General features: G+C 45.7%; 1 protein-coding gene across 1 annotated transcript in view; it reads right to left on the bottom strand.

The window, feature by feature from the left end:
- Positions 1 to 19,566, bottom strand: part of Stk32b (serine/threonine kinase 32B) — a 225,708-nt gene that overhangs the window by 19,155 nt on the left and 186,987 nt on the right. Inside the window, exons 6-7 of the mRNA XM_051200286.1 lie at positions 15,738 to 15,827; positions 3,152 to 3,255 (exon numbers count right to left, since the gene is read on the bottom strand). Of these exons, the coding sequence (XP_051056243.1) occupies positions 3,152 to 3,255; positions 15,738 to 15,827 (194 nt within the window). The remainder of the gene's footprint in view (positions 1 to 3,151; positions 3,256 to 15,737; positions 15,828 to 19,566) is intronic.

Genomic DNA, 19,566 nt, shown 5'->3' with positions numbered 1-19,566 from the left:
CAGATTGATAGAAATGAGCTAGCAAATAAGAAACACTAGTAACTGGCCAACAGTTTCATAATTAAGACAGTGTCTTTTTGCGTTACTTGGGGCTGATGAGGCTCTGGGACCAGGCTGGTGTGAAACTGCTCATAACGGAATGGCATATACAACGTGGGTACTAGAACCTCCACTTAAACCTTGACAAATGCTTAAAAAGGGATTTTAGAAACAAAAGGACAGAGACAAGCAAGGCTTTTTGGTAGCAGCATTTTTCTCGGGTGGGCTCTGTTTTGCTAGAGACAAGCAGAGACTGGTACGGCTCCTTTAAGGGAGGTTTCCCGACTCAGCATAAGCAGAAAAAAACCCACAGGGCTCTTTTAAGAGGTTCTGCTACCAACTGAATGGTGTGTACAACAGGGCAGCTGGCAGTGGCAGTGACCACATCTCCAAGCCGGCAGCATAGACCAAGGCGGTGAGCACAGCTCTCAGTGCTGGCGGTAAAGGTTACCCCGCCATCTTTGATAGACTGCAGCTAAAGCAGCTGTGGCTTTCATTTTAGCAATGTTATTATTTAGCAGATAAAAGACTTGTGGCCAGAAAAAGATAAAGATTTATAGTAAAGACAGATTAAGATAAAGAACAACCTCTAAAGGTTCACAGTGTGTTTAAAATATATGTAGGCTGGGAGAGAAAAAGAAACAGGATAAAGTGGTTGTTAAAAACATAGAAAGAAAGAGAGTAGCTGGGTGTGGTGGCACAGGCCTTTAATTCCACCACTCGGGAGGCAGAGGCAAACAAATCTCTGTGATTTTCAAAGCAAACCTGGTGTACAGAGTGAATTCCATGGCAGCCAAAGATACACAGAGAAACCCTGTCTCAAAAAATGAAAAAATAGAAGTAAAAGAAATGGAGCAATAAAAAAAAGCCACCTAAAGACGGGAAATACACAGAGAGTCTGTGTACTGTATGCTATTGTGTTGTCTTTGAATTGCTCAATTGCTAACGAAGGAACAACTGCTAAAATACACTTGATTATCAATGCTGCTGAATTAACCCCATTTATATATTTTTAAAATGCTTTGGCTTCAAAATTTAATTCTAAGGACAGGTTATTGGGGAAAAGAATTTCTATTTTTGTTTCCATATAAAATGAAAAGTTGTGGATTCCTTCCAGACTAACATGGTTTGATTAAGCAAGACCCCCTGAAGCAGTGTCCCAAGTGATCCAACATTCAAAACAGCTGGGACAAGGCAGCCTTACAGACTACAGCCAGGATTTTTGTGTTTTCTTAGGATCCCCATGGTATAAATAGTGTCCCCAACCAGCAGGAAGCAGTTTGGAAAGAATGATGCCCAAATTCCCAAATATTGCTTATAAATGTTTGTTTTCATTTAAATGGGAATCACAACCAATCTTTTTAAAGGTAAAAAGGGGATTGTGGTATAGAAATTAATACTTTGTTTTGGAATGGATTTTCATTTATTGATACGATACAATTTAAGGCAATTTTGTGATATGTATATTTCTCCTCTTGTTTAGTATTATGTTTATACAGCTCATTTAAAAATGTAACATATAATTTAGTACAAATTATATATAGTTACCTATAACCATCAAAACTTGTAATTATGTTGGTTAGGATTTCTAGATATACAGAGATACATTTGAGATGGATAAATATTCTTCAAACCTTTCAAAGACTTACAATTTATGGCATTTAAAATGGTTTAGGGTTTTTCTTGACAGTGAGGTACAACTGCTCCTGGCAACAACTGTGTCAGAAGGGAAGATGGACATCGAAAAAATTTGTTATGGAGTTTGTTTCCAATATGGCAAGATTAGCCATTTGGACAAGATACTGCTCTTGCCTGGATTGTTTAACTATATGCTTTATAAAGTAGGCATGCAGGACCCACAGAAAAAGATACAAGGTGGACAGTGCTACAGGGTTTCTGCTTCATGGAAGAGACTGCCAGAAATTCTGCAGGACACAGGGAAAAGTGATTGACAAACTGCCAATACAGTTGGACATTTTAAAGTTTCCTGCTTTGCTGAGGAGTCTGCCATACCCACTATGGCCTATGGGCAGAAGATGAATGCACCAATTAACAGAAGAACTTTGGGTGACTGTCTAGGTAACAAGATGTGTCTGTCATTTCTAGAGTTTATGTATTATCCTTCTGTTGTCTTTGATGGATTGTTATGGTTGTAGTTTTCCTTAGTTAGGATTAAAGATATGTTACATATAAGACTTTAGACTCACAAAGATAAGATAGATGATAGAATGTTTTCTTTAATTCCTGATAATGTTAATGGACTAAATTTGTTCTTATTTTTTGTTATATATTTTACTATGTTAAAGTTAAAGCCCTTATTTTTATTTTAGACAGAAAAGAGGAGATGATGGGAGATGTCATTCTGTAAATATGTTTCTATTATTGGTCAATGAATAAAGAAAGCCCTGTTGGCCAATAGGAAAGCGAGATAGGTGGGCCTAGGAGACAAGGAGGATTCTGGAGATGCTGCAGGGAGGAGTCAAGATGTAGGCCATGAGAGGAAAAGAGGTCAGGACCCTCTCTCCTGTAAGATAAGACCATGTGGAAACACTTAGATTGATAGAAATGAATTAATAGCTAAGACAGAGCTAGTCAATAAGAAGCTCTAGCCATTGGCCAACAGCTATATAAGTAAAACCAAAAAAAAAAAAAAAAATTGAGCTGTTGGTTGTTAGATGGTACCATCATCTTCAGCAATTCAGTTCAAAGGAGCCAAAAGTAAAAACAGGCAGGCACTAACTGTCCCAGATCATCCTTAGAGATTCTGAGTTATTTATTTGGGAACGATTTGGGGTGGGCAAGATGAGAGAGAAACGACAGAAAGAATACTCAGTCAAGTGAGGAAGTTGGGCTCTGATGCTACTGTGAGTTTAGAGGAGGGAGCTTGAAAGTAAGAGGCTAGGGTGCTTCATCCTGGGCCATTCATCTACAGACCTTCTGTGACCTCCTTCCCTGAGTGGGCAGAAGGATCTCCTTGACTATCAGAAGAATGAGTGGCTGGGCCAGAGCTCCCTGAGGGGTGGCTAAAATCCTGGTCCAGCACCTCCTTCTGGCATCTCACCAACCATGCAGATTCATGTTTCCTCTCTACCTCATATTCCACAGGACTTACCCAGCCTCGTAGCAGCTCATAGGCCGTGATACCCAGTGACCACCAGTCCACAGGGTATGAGTACCCGGGGCCTCCATCCACATATACCTGGAAGACTTCTGGGGCTATAATGATAAGGAAGAGAGAATATTAGTCATACCTGGCCTTGGGCATAGGGAGACAAGCCTGCTGGTAGTTCCTCCACTGTCACCAGCAACTGCCCCTGGAGAGCCACAGTAGGCTTGGAACAGAGCAGAAAGGGTCTGAGTGTGTGGCTCCATGGTAAAAGGCAGGGAGGTGCATGGGCATGAGTCATGTTGGGAGACCCTAGCATAGCTCACACCTCTACAGTGAAAAGTAAGACCTGAGCCATGGGTTGGGAAGACTGCCATTCTTTCTCTGTATCAACATGGAGCAGGTGGCCAGGTACGAGGATGCTGAGTGTTCTGTGCTTGCAGCCAAGCTCAGGAACAATCCAGGCAGTGAGTCAGAGACAGTAGACAGAGTGCACTTCTGGTGGCAAAGACAGGAGGTGGCAGCTGCTGTTGGGGTATGTCCCTGTCCAAGGAAATGTTTTTGAAATGGGATAGAAGAAAAGGTTGCAGAGCAGTGTGGAGGTGCTACCCATCTCAGGATGGCAAGGTTGGCATGGCTAATTTGATGTTATGTGAATTTTAGTTTCCCGTGTGTTCCGCAGAGCAACACGTGTGACTGAAGCTGTCAAGGCTTTGTGTAGCACTCAGAACAGTGAGGAGAGCTTGGATCAGGGCAGGGTGGCTGAATTCTCCTTGGTATACTAACACACTGAATCTGGAACTTAAATCTGATGAGCAATTCCATTCACTCTGAGTCGTTGTGGAGTGTTCTCAATCATAAGCTTCCCTTCCCTTGAAACCACAGCCTCTGAGGACATACAGCCATTTGACACCTTCCTCCTTTGTTCCTTCCTCCTTCGTTTCTTCCTTCCTTTCTTCTTTCCTTCCTTCCTTTCTTTTTTCCTTCCTTCCTTCCTCCCTTCCTTCCTCCCTTCCTTCCTCTTCACTGAAGCCCCAACTGGTTATGTTGTAGACAGTAAGATAATGGGGTTTGGCTGGAGCAGAGTTTAACGTATCACTTAGCATCCTTTCCTGTTTTGTCAAATGTGGACAGTGATTTTGGTTTATCTGCTGGTGTACTGATTAGCTTTGTGAACTTGACACAGCCTATACTCATCCAGGAAGAGAGTCTCAATGAGGGATTATCCATACTGGACCATGGACCATGGACATGTCTGTAGGGGATTATTTTAACTAAGTTAATTGATGTGGGAAGATCCTATCAACTGTGGGTGGCACCATCCCCTAGGCAGAGTCCTGAACTGTGTGGGTGGAGGAACTATTCTGAGCACAGGCAGTGAGCATCCCTACATTCACATCTCTCTGCTCTTGCTTGAGAGTGTGATGTGACCAACTGTGGCTCCGGCGGCTGTGACTATCCCCACGGTGATGGACTGTTACCCAGAGTTGTGAGGTTAAATAACCCTTTCTCCCCAAAGTTGCTTTATGTCAGGGTGTTCTATCACAGCAACACAAATGAAGCTGGAATAGCTAGATGCCTGGGACGATTTATCAGGATACCTGACTCACACTGGGCACTCTCTAAATCCAAAGCCTTTTGAATGGCAGTCTGATTGTCACTAAAACCTCCCCTTTATCTGTCATGATCATCCACCCCACCACCTGCCCAGTCACAAACAGCAGGGCTGTAGAGTCTACTTTAAATGCCACCCTCCCCAGCCTTACGGGTTAGCATTCTTCAAATACTGTAGGCTTCAAAAGTTCAGCTTTGTTTTTGTATGTCCTTTCCTATATCAGCCAGATTCTAAAGTCAGTGAACTCACTTGTTCCTTACCCCATGCCATCATCAAGGCAGCTATTGAGCTAGACAGAACCCATAAGAATTTACTTTCCTGTACTACAATCCATCTACCTGTCTGCTTCTTCCTGTCCTGGAGGATCTGGGAGAGAAAGGGTTGCATGGTGTTTGTATACGCAGCTCCAGGGCCTGATCTGAACACTACGGTCTGATGACAGCTTCACAGGTGTACCCAGGGTACAGGGGGCACCAAGTGTTTCTCAGTGCTTCTCATAAGTCCCTGTCATGCCCACAGTCCTTAGCACACTTGAGACTCAATGTAGAAGCTGCAGGCGATGGATGCTGCTAGGCTGCTGAGTGGTTGGTGACAGATGTTTGCAGTTGCAGGGAAGCTGATTCCCTGCTTCTGCACTCGTGTGGCTGAAGACCGAACAGAAATGTTGATGCCACAATCCCTGCACAGCTGCTTTAGTGGCTCAGAATCACAGTGCTTGGATTCAGGGACCAGGTGGGAGTTGGAAACCCGACAAAGTCCTGGCGTGTATTGCTTAATGAATGACAGCTCCATGATTGCCAGCTGCTCTGGAAGGCTTCTGTATAAATTGAATCCTTTCAACTCTCGGTGAGACAGGTGCAGAAGGCACTCTGTGGTGAGGAAGCAAAGACAAGAAGGGTGCAGTGGGATGAATGGCAGGCCCCAAGCCCCGCCCCTAGTTCTCGTGAATGCCATCACATTGCCAAAGGGTCTTTGCGGATATAATGAAGTGCCTCATGGTAAAATCATCCTAAGTTTTGATTTGGTCTCATCCCATGACTAATGTCTTTTTAAGAGAGATGGGAGATGATTTAAGATACAGGATGGCCAAGTGAAAAGGGCAGTAGAGCATGGAGTGAGGTACCACAAGCCCAAGGAAACCTGGAACTACCCGGATCTGCAGAAGGTGCAGGGATTCTTCTGAAAGCCTTCCAAACAAGCATGGCTCTACCACACCTTGTTATCTCAATTCCAGTTCTGAAACTGTAGCTTTTGCTCTGGCTAATGTAAATTTGCTCTGCAGCCACAAGAAGCCACTACATGGTGAGGGACTTGCCAGGGTCACCCATCTATCTTGGCACAGCTGGGATCAAATGACTCTCAGGTCCCTGACACAGCCCCCTACCCTACTATATACTGGGCACTGCCAGGAGGGACTGGGCTTCCTGGGTAGGGCTCTGGCTCTTCCCCTTCCACATTTCTCTGAACAATGAGTACTTTGCACACTATGCCCCCGACTAAGTCTCCCTGTCTCTATAGCTCTGGTACAGCTCAAAGACTGCTCCTGGAAGGAAGAGGCAGCTCAGTTGTTGGCTCATTCCTCAACTTGATCATGAACTGCCTTTGGTTGGATGCCCATTATTGCCTTGTGTCTCCTGCATCCAGCTCCATCCCCAGAGCCTCCTGCTCCTGTCTATCCTTCTTGAGGCTGAGTAGGTCCCATTTTCTGCCATGTGATAAAGACCACAGCATGTGCTGGTACCGGACATCTTACTGACATGCCAACTGGCACATACATGGTCCCCTGCAGTGCTGCCAGCTCTGGGAAGGCTACCCAATACCCATGGAGAAAATACCTGTCTTGGAATCATGAGGTCTATCTGCATTCAACCCTGCTTGACTTCCCAGAGCCTTTCAAGTGCCAGCATGCTCTGGCAGTTTCAAAGGAGCCCAACTCAGTTGCATGGATTGGCAATATCTCCACAGAATCCTGGTACCATTGTGTTTTTATCTCTTAGGGCAATACAGGGTACTGGTGCAGGAAACCAATCTAGATGTGGCTCCAATTCTGCAATCTGCTGGCAGCTTTCCAGGCTATGCAGAAGTCAGTGCAGGCCTGGATACCACCAATACATGTGATTTGTTTCCCCTGCATAGCTACCTACTAGGATAAGGTCTCATTTATAAATCAGGTCCCGTAAGAGACTAACAGCAATAGCAAGTGATAACATAGATCATGATGATACATTGTCCTGAGACACATGCGAATGTGTTCCCTCTTTCTCTCTGAAAATATCTTATTACACTTCCTTTATTCCCTTGTGATGGTGTGAGATACACAATGAGGTGATGGGAGGTGGATAAAGTGTAAGGTAGCGTGTCAGCCTCACCTCAACACAAGTTATAGTGATAGTCTGCCAATAACTTAGACGTCTAGGCAACTGATGGGAAGATAGTATACAGATGTATACAGCATGGATGCATTGCACAAAGTTGATTAACCCTCCTGGGCTGGAGGGTGTGAGAGAGATTTCACCTTCCTGCTAAAAACACACAATGTAAAACTCATGGCCACATACTCGTGTATCAGCACACTATATATTTTTATATTCCTAAATATCTCCAAGTCAATGTGTCAAGCCTGATGAGTGAATTTGAACCCAAAACCAAGATTTTAAGTTTTTAAAGTTATGTCTATTTATTTACTTAGTGTGTGTGTGTGTGTGTGTGTGTGTGTGTGTGTGTGTGTGTGTCATGGTGCCATAGTATATATGCGGAGATCAGAAAACAACTTGTGAGTCCTGGGGGTTGAACTCTAATTGTCAGACTTGGTGGCAAGCGCCTTTACTCACTTATCCTTCAACCCAAGTTTTTTCTGTGGAGATCCATTAACGTTACATTTGCATAAATTAGGATTTCTCTATAGCCTAAAACAAAAACATGTGACCTTATCATTAACATGTAGATTAATAAACATTTGAAAGTGTACCCATTTTGTATATGCTAACCTCCCATTGGTCATCTATATTATCAGACAAACTATCACAATATGGAAACATGCGTGTTTAAGGAATACACAGATACTTTGGACTTTGATCACATTTTCAGAAGTACTGTTTGCTTTTTGTTGTTCCCAGTGGGATCATGACAATGCTGGGTGCATTCTACCCACTCCATGGACTCCTGTGAGTCTACTATGGATATGTGGGATGGACTTGGACACCATGGAACCTTTGGCTGCACTCCTAGCAGTTTCCAGTTATATAACAAAATCAGCATCACCATCTAACTGCCTTGACTGGCAGCCAAACATTCCTTCCAAGGTAGGCTTTTAATTGAAATGAGTTTCTGAGCCAAAGGGCATCAGGCCATCACACAATTGCCCTTCGAGAAAAATAAGGACACATGGAATTGGGTGAGAGAAGTTGTCAAATGTACATTTGGTAGGATTTGCCATCAATGCCCAGAGTTAGTGAATAAGGATCCCACTAAAAATATGGGGAAAATATAAACACCAGCCACATTACCCTCCCTCACTTGCTGTTCAGCTCCATGGATGGTGCTGAAGATTTTGGTGTGCACTGGAGTGTTAAAAGCTATTTAGCATGTAGCCTGCCAGCTGACAAGCTACCCCAGTCTGTCACTCCAGGTAATTATGTCCTTCTGGACTGTGAACACAGAGTTACTGCATTTCAGCCAGGAGGGTCCCTTAGAGATCTTTTCTCTCCTCTCTTAAATGTTCCACAGAGAAGCCAAGGTCTGGGAGTTCAGGCCATCTGGTCTACCTGGGACCAGGAATGGCCTCCTCTCCACTCCTTGCTGTGGCAATATCTCTAGCTTGGCCTCTCAGTCTCTGAAAGCCCTACCCGTGGCACCTCCACAATGGGTCCCGCCAGACACTTTCCTTTTAAACCGACCCTTCTCCTGGACTGCAGCTGACGCCAATTGTTTGCCCACCTGCACAGTTGAAAACCTGGGGTCACTGTGGACTTGACCCCCTCTTGTAGCCTCTGCCACTGATCACTTGATCACTCTCCAAGTCTCCTCACTTCTCCCTTCTAGAATTTTCTTCTCTGGCTCTCTCTAATTTCTGTGTTGATCTTTTATCATCTCTGCCCCTTAACTTTGTGCCCAGAGAAATCTAAGGACATTCAGCGAACAGAGAGCTCAGACAGATAGTCACTTGTCACTACTCAGCTGGTTTCCCATACTTACAGACACAATGGCCTCGAGTGAGCTACTTAAGCTCTTATTTGTGCTTCAGTTTCTTCATTTGGCAAAAGCAATAACAATGTCTTCTTCTATGTAACATTATTGAGATAGAAAGTGGATTTATGTTGGTCGCTGAATATACAGTAAGTACTCAATTAACATTCTCTGATATTGTCCTTGTGTTCAAACCACTCACTCTAAATTATTACAAAACTGCCTAATTATTGTACAATAAACTTCAATATCCTTAGCACAGAAGCTTCCTCAAAACAGGCCCCAGTCACCTACAGCCCCCTTTCTGGCCCCTGTCCACATTGAACCCATTGTATCTAAGGAAACACTGGGGCATGCTTTTAGATGTCTATCGATTGCCTTAGACTATTTGCAGTTTTATCTTGCTGGAGATTGTACCCAGGACCTTGCACCTGCCAGACAAGCTCTTTACCATGGAGCTACAAATAATCCTCAATTCTTGTCTGCTAGTCTTTACCCCATGTGACATACTTTCTAGTTCCCATTCATACTTAAAGACCCAGGTTAACTTTTACTTCTCCTGAATAATAATAACCAAGTCCTTTGCTATTCCACAGTTCTCTTCTTCCTGCATTTTAAAAGCCCAGTACAATCACAGTAGAAAGGGACTAAGTCATGGAGACCTGGCTTCCAACTTCAATGTCTGCTTTCACTGTCTGGTAGTCATTGGTCAAACGTTGAGCCTGTGAGTAAGTCTTAGACTCCATGGATTAAAGACCACAATGAGGTAACACGGGACAAGCTTCTTTTCTAGGCTGGTGCAAAGCAGGTTCCCAACAGATGCAAACTGGCTTTTAATACTGCAGTGTGTCTTTGCATGGGCAATGAATGCGAACACAGGTAATCCAGACACATACTATACATGGTCATAATTCTTTGCTTTAAAGTGTACCAATAACTGTGGGAAGTAGAGATAAGCAATGGGTCTGGGCACTCTCTGAATTCCTCAAGGGCCATTTAATTTTGTTTGGCTCTTCGTTAGCCAATGAACTCGGGTGTCGCTCTCATATTAATTTGTAATAAAATGAAACTGTCACCTCAGGTTATTGGTTTCTTTCTGAGGTTATTAGTAAGTATTTGTGGCTACAGGAAACTGCTTTTGTTAAAGTGTTAAGACATTTCTCAGCCATAGACCATTAGGATTTCACAGTCTGTGTGGGAGGAGGAAGGGGAGAGGAAGTCTAATTGACTACGGAAGAAATAGAGAAGCTCTGATAAGAGACAGAAATGAATCATGAACAGTGCCAGAAAAGCACTTCATGTTAAATGGGTCAGATTCTTCTAGTAGAATGGATAAGAGGTAAATGTGGGTCCTCTGGAAGTGTAGGATGTGCTCTTAACCACTGAGCCATCTCTCCAGTCCCTGGCTTGCAGTGGTTCTAATGGGAAGAGCAGAAACACATCAACACATTAACAGTTAATGTGTGAAGCAGGGGACAGACTTCTAAACAGCATCTCCTGCAGAAACATTAATTTACATATGGATGGGATATCCTGCATTCAAATGTCTAGGATCAGATGTGTTTTGGCTTCTGATTCCTTCAGGCTTCAGGATGTTTGCACATATGTAATGAGGCATCTCCAAGGTAGGTACAGGTCTCACAATGAAAATAATTCATATTTCCTGTAGCCTCGTGTACATAGCATGGAAGTAATTTTACATAGTTCTAGGGCACTTGCCTTTTCATTGTGTCTTGTCACATGAGGTCATGTGTAGAAGTTTTTATTTGTGGTGTAATTCAAAACATTTGGAACTTGGGTTTTAGATTTCGAGATTGGGATACTCATCCCTAAGACTGCTACTTAAAGGGTTCTGGGGTCTTTGTTTGTTCAAGACAAATGATGCTGTTTAACATCTTCTGGTGAACTTGCTACACAGCCGTAAATTGTACCATGGGATGCAGGCACTGTGTGATCTATTCTTGCCTCACTAAGTTCATCTTCCTTGCTTATCGGCCAAATCTGTTCTTAGATGCTTTCTGTCAATCAACTCCTTGCCTATGGGTCCTGGCTAACATCTCCCTGCAATGCTGTGTGTGCCTGCTTCTGAACAATGCTGACACATCTTTCAGGATCCAGATCAAGTATGCAGGGAAGTTTCTCTGGCCTCCAGTCTCATTCCTCCACCCCACAACACCTCTATTTCCTATCAGAGTTCTCACAAAGACCTTAAATAATTCTTCACTGTGGTTGCATCAAATGTTGGAGTGTCACTTCTAGCCTGTGCTGATGAATTTTAATAATCAGTTTGTCAGAATCTAAGAATCATCTGGGAAGAGGGTCTCTATGAAATCCTTTCCAGAGTAGGGTGGCTGTGGGCAGGTCTGTGGGGGATACACAGAAGGGTCACAGTGAAGCTCATGGGCCTTGGTGACCCGAGCTGATGGCTTCTCTGGCACTCTCCTTACAATGAGTCATTTCTCTTTAGAGAGTGAATGCATTGCTATAGTGACCTCCCACAATACCCACGTGTTTTCACTACAACCTTCTTGGCGGCAGGAATCAGCAAGAGACAACAATCAAGTATGTGGTGGCCTCATGTCTCCCAGTGTTCTCACCAGTGACAGATTAAGATGTCTTTAGGGCCTGCCTGTGCCACTCAGCTTGGAGCTCCAAAAGCAGGAGCTCAGCTCTGGCCTCAAGCACTTAGCATAGATCCTGGACATAGTACTTAGCACAGGAAGCCATGCAGGTAATAACATTGTTAACAGCAATGACAACTTCTCGACATCAGTCGGAGCCATCTTCCAGGTACAAGGCTGTGTACTTTCCACAGTTCTGGCATGTTATCCCCGCCAAACCCACTATGGTGGTTTGAATAAGAATCCCCCCACCCCGTAGGCTCATACATTTGAATGCTTGGTCCCCAATTGGTAGAACTGTTTGGGAAGGGTTAGGAGGCCTTGTTGGAGCGAGGCGTGTTACTGTGTGGACTTAGAGGAGCTCTATTTGCAATTAGTTCTCTCTTTGGCTTGTGCTTGTGGATCAAGATGTGATCCTGCCTGGCTGCTGCCATGTGATCCTGCCTCCCTGCCATGGTGGTCATGGGTTCTAGTCTTGGGTTTTATAAGTCGCTTTGGTTATGATGCTTTGTCACAGCAATAGACACACAACGAAGACACTCGTTGAAGCACACTGCAGTACTGTCCACCACTCCATTTCCCAGAGCAGGAAGCTAAGACTGGCTGCCAGCTGGCCAGTTAGCATTCCCTGATTTCATCACGAGGGACGCTTGGTGAGCATTGTGTTGGATATTGGGAGTCACCCCTTACTCACTGTACCCGTGGGGGAAGCCAGACTTTCAGGGAACCTATCTCCATCACACCTGGCCGCTGATGCTCCTTCCAGGCCACTTGTGCCTGGTCCCCAGGCTTTGACCCTCCTCTCTGACCTGTTCCTGTTCTATAACATAATGGGCTCTCTCAGCTTGCAACGCTGTTTTGCTCCTCTGGGCCTCGATATAGGCTGGTCCCTCGGCCTCAGTTCCTTTCCTGGTCTTTATCCAATAGAAAACACCCTCTGTATCGCCTTCTGCAGGAACCCATCCGAAACTACCCGTGAAGAGGCCGTTCTCCCCTGCAGCCTGCTCCCCACCTCAAGCTGCTGTTTCTCCCTGTGCTCTGACACATGTCTCTGCCCCCCCCCAGGCCTGAGCCTCAGGACCAGTGCTTCATCTGTCCACCTTATGCTCCCCTCCGAGTCTCACACTCCCTTCCTGCTAACTGAAACCTTGCCCAGGGAGTGTCCCCTTTCCATTCTACCTCAGCTGGGGCACTTCTGACTGCTATTCTGATACATCTTAGAGGCTTCTTCCAACCAATGGAGAACCCCATCTTCCCTTTCAATGAATGAACGTTCAGTTCTGGGCATGTATCTCTTCTAGAAAAGTCTTAGTGTATAGCCTTCCAGGACCTTACTCATCAGCCTGCTCTGGAAGCCATGCGTGGAGCATTCTGGGAACTTGTTATCAGGCCTTGGAAGCAAACAGCTCCAATGAGTAAAAACAACACACCACCCCCTGGCTTTGGAAGTTCAGAACTTTGGGACCTTTGGGGGGGCTTTAATAAGCACCTTCCCCACAACCCCGAAATATGTGGCTGCTGCTGTGGACCCCACAGTCCCTGAAAACATGGCCATTTAGAGATCACCTTCCAAAGACCATGAGCTTCTCTTCAGTGCAATTGCTCATTAATACAGGCCCAAAGCTTCTCTAATCAGGACACCAGAAGCCCTGAATCGTACATACAGCAGTGACAATAAACTGACTCCTGTCCGAGAGAGAACAGCTTTTTTGTAGGACCCAGTGATCAAAAGCAGCTTGGTAGAGAGATGGGAGCATGGGCTTCAGACCCAAAAGACTTCAAATTCCAGCTCCCTGTCTAAGTACGTGTGTGTGTGTGTGTGTGTGTGTGTGTGTGTGTGTGTGTGTGTGTAGACAACACACCAGTCACGATAAAAACACCATGTGGTGATTTCTATAGAGAAAGAATCAGACAGAAACCCCAAAGCATGGAGTGAGGGACCCAGACAGACTGTATGTATGTCCAGATGCCCAATGCCTGGCTGAGAGCAGCCGATGAGGTGGCTGCAGCTTGCCTCAGTATGGCAGAGATAAAGCGGGGGAACTCCCTTCTAGGAAAATGCCCGAAGGAAAACTATTAATGACTTTTCTCCCTGTGACAAGATACCTGACAGAGGCTACCTAGAGAGGCAGGGGTTGGATTAGCTCAGTCATCTTGAGGAAGGCATGGCTGTATCCTGGAGGCAAAAGCCCATGCATCTCTGGCAGAAGGAGGGAGGGGCCGCTTGCTGGCATCTCTGTGGATCAGAAGTCAGAAGCCAGCTGGGCTGTGACTGCCAGTGTCTGCCCCTGAGGTGACCCACTCCTCCAGCTAGTACCCCAACTTTCCAGAGTTCCAAAGCCTTCTGAAACATGGCTACCCACTGGGGACCAAGTGTCTGAGCACAGGAGGGGGCAGTTTACACTCACCCCGTAAGAGTTAAAGGGAGAGATGCAATGGGGTGTGACAGAGAGCTGTGGGCAGAGCGAGGACAAGGTCCAGGTAGAGAAGGCGTGGAGGTCAGCACCATGCACTCACAGCAAGCATCATGTCTTAGCTCTGCCTGACCGTCTCCCTCCTTCCCTCCCTCCCCTCCTTTTCTCTCATTTTCCTTCTCTTTGTTCTGGGGCTCGAACCCAGAACCTCAAGCATGCAAAGCAAGAGTTCTGAGTGCCACTGAGTGCTCCAGCTCCTGCACAGGTGAGTCTGGGAAGGGAGAGACGCTCTTCTGAGTCACGCCTTCCTCTCGTAGTTCAAGAGAACATGTTTCACTAAAAGGGAGCAGCAGAAGAGTATAAGGTCATTCTTTTAAAAAAATATTACAAATAAAAGTGGTATGAGCAGACTGAGGCCCTTATCATAAAGGCGCACAGAAAAACCTATCAAGGGAAACCCGACTGTCCTAGAGCAGGGGAGAGACTCTGAAGCAGACAGAACCATCTCATTAATATTCCACAGTAAATCAGGCCTCTGAGTCCCCATCCCAGGCCACCACTTTCATAGGGTTGATCATGTGACTTGCTTTGCCCAGTGGAAGATTGGGAAATGAGATGCAAGCCAGTGGTACCATTCTATGCCATCTTAAATACTTCAATCAGATGGAGAAGCTCTCCAAGCCTTGGATACCTTATGTGTGGAGGCCATACATGGAGGGAGGGCCATCATCTTTATCCTGGTGACTCCTCCTCTGATGAATGTCCTGAGTGAGTATGGGAAGCCCAGATTGGCACAGGCTACCAACAGAGCTTCTGGGAGCCGTGCACAGCTACTGTTGTAAGGGGTTAAGTTCTCACATGGTTCATATTGCAGTGGCTGAGGGATAATACCAGCATTCAGAATTAGTAACGGCCGATGTCATTAAGAAGTCTAAACAGGTCACAAAAGAATAACACAAATGACAATAGAAAATACCCCAGAAACCAGGCAAAGAAGCCAGGAGAAAGGAGAAATGAAAAGAGAAGCATTTCAGGGATAAAGTGCACCAGAAGGCACACAAGACAAGCTTCAGGCAGGGCCTTAAAGCAGGTAGAACCAGCAGCAATCTTATAGAAAGTCAGGACTGCAGAGAGACAGCTCAGCGGGTAAAGACCTTTGGTACCAAACCTGATGACTGAAGTTTAATCTGTAGAACTTGCAGGGTGGAAGGAACGAGCTGACTGGAAAGTTGTGCTCTAATGTCCACACACAGGCTACGACGGCAATCATGCATGAGCATGCATGGATGTGCATGCCTGCATACACACACTGAAAATGTATTTTTTCCAAAAGAATGGCATGAAGAGGCACAGCAAAGAAAGTGACAAATACTGAAGACGGCAGAGGAGACCCAACAGGTGTCACTTCTGCAAGAAGCTGTAAGAAAAAAAATGGCTGGAAATCATACAAAGACAGACAAACATGTGACTAGGAATACAGATCCAGAATGACCAACACCAAGGCTAAACGACATTCTGTCAGCCCCATTGGATCCTGTGAGAAAGGATGGCAAAGCTTTGCTCCTATCTGGTGCAGAAGATATTTTTGTTTTATAGAAAATCAAGGAAAGGGGTGTTGCTGAGCAGGGGAGGCATATGGAAATGCCCCCCTTGCTGCAGAGGGCAGGAATCCTCCCGGGACAAGTGGAGCCCTGCGTAGGATGCAGGAGGTGAATGGGTGGCCTCTGACGAGGCATGTGCAAGTGTGGAATGCTCACCCATGTAGGGTTTGGTGCCGGCCATGGAGGAAGCCTTCTCTGCTCCTTTTACGACGGTAGCGATGTTGAAGTCCGTGATGTGCACATGCCCTACAGAGAGAAAACAAAGTTAGCCAGCTCCGTGGATGTCTGCGCTCTCCCACTGTGTGACCAGAGGCTTTAGTCTGTGGTCTACATGGTAGGTGCGGGGATACAGACAACACAACTTGTGTCCATCCCCAATTGATGTCTGCCTTTCATAGCGTTTATTCTGCATTCAGATTTTAGAGTGAGGGTTCATCACTGTGTGCATATTATTTGTGTGATTATGCTTGTGTTGAGGGGCTGGATGACACATGGGTTGATGGATATAAAGTTAAGATACACTGATCTGGAGATGGATGATCAGTCTGGGTGTCACTTGAGACATCTTGGAGGGACTGTGGTGGGGAGGGCTGTGGTTTACTGTGTTCTCTGGACTTTTAGCATTGACCGTGATGGACCAGAGGTGGAAGGGGACAGCCTTTGTCCTACCTAATGCTATGGCAACTGATGGGATTTGAAAAGACCCTATGATATAGATGCCTAAGAAGTGAGAGAGGAAAGAGATAAAGAGAAAGGGGGAGGAAACAGGGATGAGGGATGCAGGTGAAAGGAACGGGGAAGGAAGGGGAAAGGCAGAGAATCCTGTTGGGTCTACACTTGCTCTCTGGGGCATTTGGCATGTGAACAAACTAGCCCAGAGGGACAGATGGAAAATCTGAGCATAATTTTTTCTCCCAGTCATCGTACTGTGCGAAACAGCATTTTGCCGTTTAGAATGAGGCACTTGCACACAGATAAGGGCACAAGCAGAGCTGGCATGGTAGGCACTTGAAGGTCAGCTGCTGGAGCAGGTGCAAGGAGGCCCAGAAGACAGTGTGTGTGAAAGGCATGCCCAATGTGGTCAGCCACGGTGGACCAAAAAAGCAACGGTAGCCTCAGACACTGACACGGTACTCATACCACACAGGGGCTGGCCCCAGAACTGCGGATTGCATCACAAGCTCCCCAGCCTCCCATGAGAAACTACTTATTGGCTTCTCCAGGATCCAGGTCGGTCCCAGCTGGGATGACCTGTGTTTGTGCTTCACTGCCATCATGTCCCCCAGCTAAGACCAGGCAACAGTGACCAATGGGCAGGCAAGTTCACCTCGCTGAGTGCTCCATGGGGCATCTGTGTGAGGGAGGCATCAGCCTTTGCTGTGCTCCACACATGAGCAGCTCCATGCCTGACATACCTGCAACCACAGATCGGGTTCCTGAGCCTTGGATGTAGCTTTTATTCAGCTTTCTTCCATTTGTCCTGCTCTTTAAAAGCTCCAGTGTTTATATTGGGAAAGTAATGCCAGCTCATTAGAATAAGAAGTCAAAGAATGTAGGATGTTTGTGAGTAACCTGTGTGTGCATGTGTTTGTGCACATCTTTGGGTGGGGTTGCACATACACACAAATGCATATGTATCTAGAATCCAGAGTTCAACATGGGGGGGTCTTCCTCTATTTCTCTCGCTGTATCCATAGACACAGTCTTTTGACCCTGGCTACTTCCTCTATTTCTCTCGCTGTATCCATAGACACAGTCTTTTGACCCTGGCTACTTCCTCTATTTCTCTCGCTGTATCCATAGACACAGTCTTTTGACCCTGGCTACTTCCTCTATTTCTCTCGCTGTATCCATAGACACAGTCTTTTGACCCTGGCTAGACTGGTTTGCCAGCAAGCTCCCCGCCCCCCCCACCACTCCCATCTCTGCCTCCCCAGAACTGGGATGACAGGTGTACCCTGGGCAACCAATGTTTCATAAAGTTCTAGGGATCCAAATTCACTTTACCCCTTGCTTTCCCTTTACAAGCTGCCCCGTTTCTCCATGATCCAAATGTCATTGGCTAGCTTCTCCGCTAGTTATCCCTTTGTTTATGTAAACACATATTCACATAACCTGGGACTTTAATGTGTTCTTATAACAATGAAGCTATTGTCATGGCTCATCGTTACAAGCACTCTTACCCAAAGGCCTGGTCCCGCTGCTACATTCGCCCCAAATGAACACTCAGACACAGATACTGGTTATAAATCTGTTGGCCAATCACTAGGGCTTATTATTTGGCTAGCTCTGTCATAATTATTAGCCCATTTCTATTAATCTATGTATTTTCAGGTGGTCTTATCTTACTGAAGAATGTCTCTTACAAGCACTTACAAGGCTTTAACCCGATACCGGGATCTGTGACTCCTTTGCCTGCTACATCACAACTGTTCTGGTGGGCACTCTTGCCTACTTTTCCCAGACTTCTCCTCCTCTCCTAGTCCCTCCTTAGTCCTGCCTCATTGGCCTTTGGCCCAACAGTGTTTTATTCATCAACCAATAAGAGAAACATATACAGAATGGCAACTCCCACCAACTCATCCTGAAAATGATGAGACTTATTCATGTTTAACAAGCATTTTTCCAAGTTAGAACACACAGGTTTACTTAGGATGCCTACAATCCCAATATCCTGTGTGTTAGATTGTCCATTGTTGCTGTAACCACATAGCTGAGGCTGGGTGACTTAATAAGCACATATCTTTGGAGGCTGAAAACTCAAGTCTGGGTAGAATCTTCTCTTGTCCTCTAGGAGTAAGGCAAGTGGCTGTGACAGAAGCCAATCATTCAACACTCCCCAATCTTATCTGGAAATGCAGCCTATAATCCATTTGGGATTAACAGAACTTCAGAAAAGCAGTCTGTTTGTTTGTTTGTTTGTTTTTGAGAACGAAGTACTTCCTTTTCAGGAGGAAGCAATGATGACATTCTCTGCCTTCTTCCCATGTCACATGGGAAGCCAGTTATTCAGGGTCAGTAGGATGACAAAGATGAACACGGGAAAGGGAGACAAATGAGTCCAAAGCCGGATCCAACTCCTTCACACCACTGCACTTCAGCCATGAGTGCTGTACAAGACAATCCCAAACCAAACCAAGCCACACCACCTTTCAGTGTTCTAGAATTGTTCGAGTCAGGCTCTGGGTCACGGGTGAGGGCTGTTGTCCCAGTTGATGCTGTCACCGACGACTCTGGCTTGGACAGGTCATTTGCTTTCCACAGGTTTATGTTTCTTATCTGTGGGGCTGAGACACCATTAAGCTTTGGTTGGGGTGATGTGTTCGTTGTTTCTCTTCTCCTATGATAAAGTACCATGACCAATCAACTTAAGGAACAGTGGTTTACAGTTCCAGAAAGCTAGAGTCTACAGCTTGGCTGCAGGAGAAGGAGGCTGGATGATCACATCCCCACTGTACACAGGAAGCAGAGAGAGAAAAAGGGCAGGAAGGAGGACTATAAACCCTCAAAGTCCACCCACAATGGTCTTACTTCTTCCAACAAGTCCATGTTTTCTAAAGCATTCCTAACCTCCCAAGATAGCACCACCAATGAGGGCCAAGTGTGCAGGTCTATGAATTTATGGGGACATTTCTCCTTCAAATACAGTGTGATGGCTAACCTGATTGCCAACCTGACAGGATCTAGAATCATCCAGGAGACAAACTCCTGGGCACACCTGTGAGGGGTTACCTAGATTAGGTAGCTGAGGTGGAAGGACCCACCCTAAATGTGGGCAACACCATCCTAGGGACTGTGGTCCTGGAAGAAAAGGAGAGACACCATGAGGGGGCCAGCGACATTCGTCTCTCTCTGTTTCTTGACTGTGGGTGCCATGTGATCAACTGCCCCACACTCCAGCCACCTTGACCTCCCTGCCATGATGGACTGTGAACCTCAAACTGTGAGCCAAAAGTGAATCCATCTTTTCTTAGGTTGCTCTTGC

The sequence above is a fragment of the Phodopus roborovskii genome, unplaced genomic scaffold, assembly GCF_943737965.1.
Source record: "Phodopus roborovskii unplaced genomic scaffold, PHOROB, whole genome shotgun sequence".
Classification (NCBI taxonomy): domain Eukaryota; kingdom Metazoa; phylum Chordata; class Mammalia; order Rodentia; family Cricetidae; genus Phodopus; species Phodopus roborovskii.
This window is presented reverse-complemented; position numbering and strand designations above follow the sequence as displayed.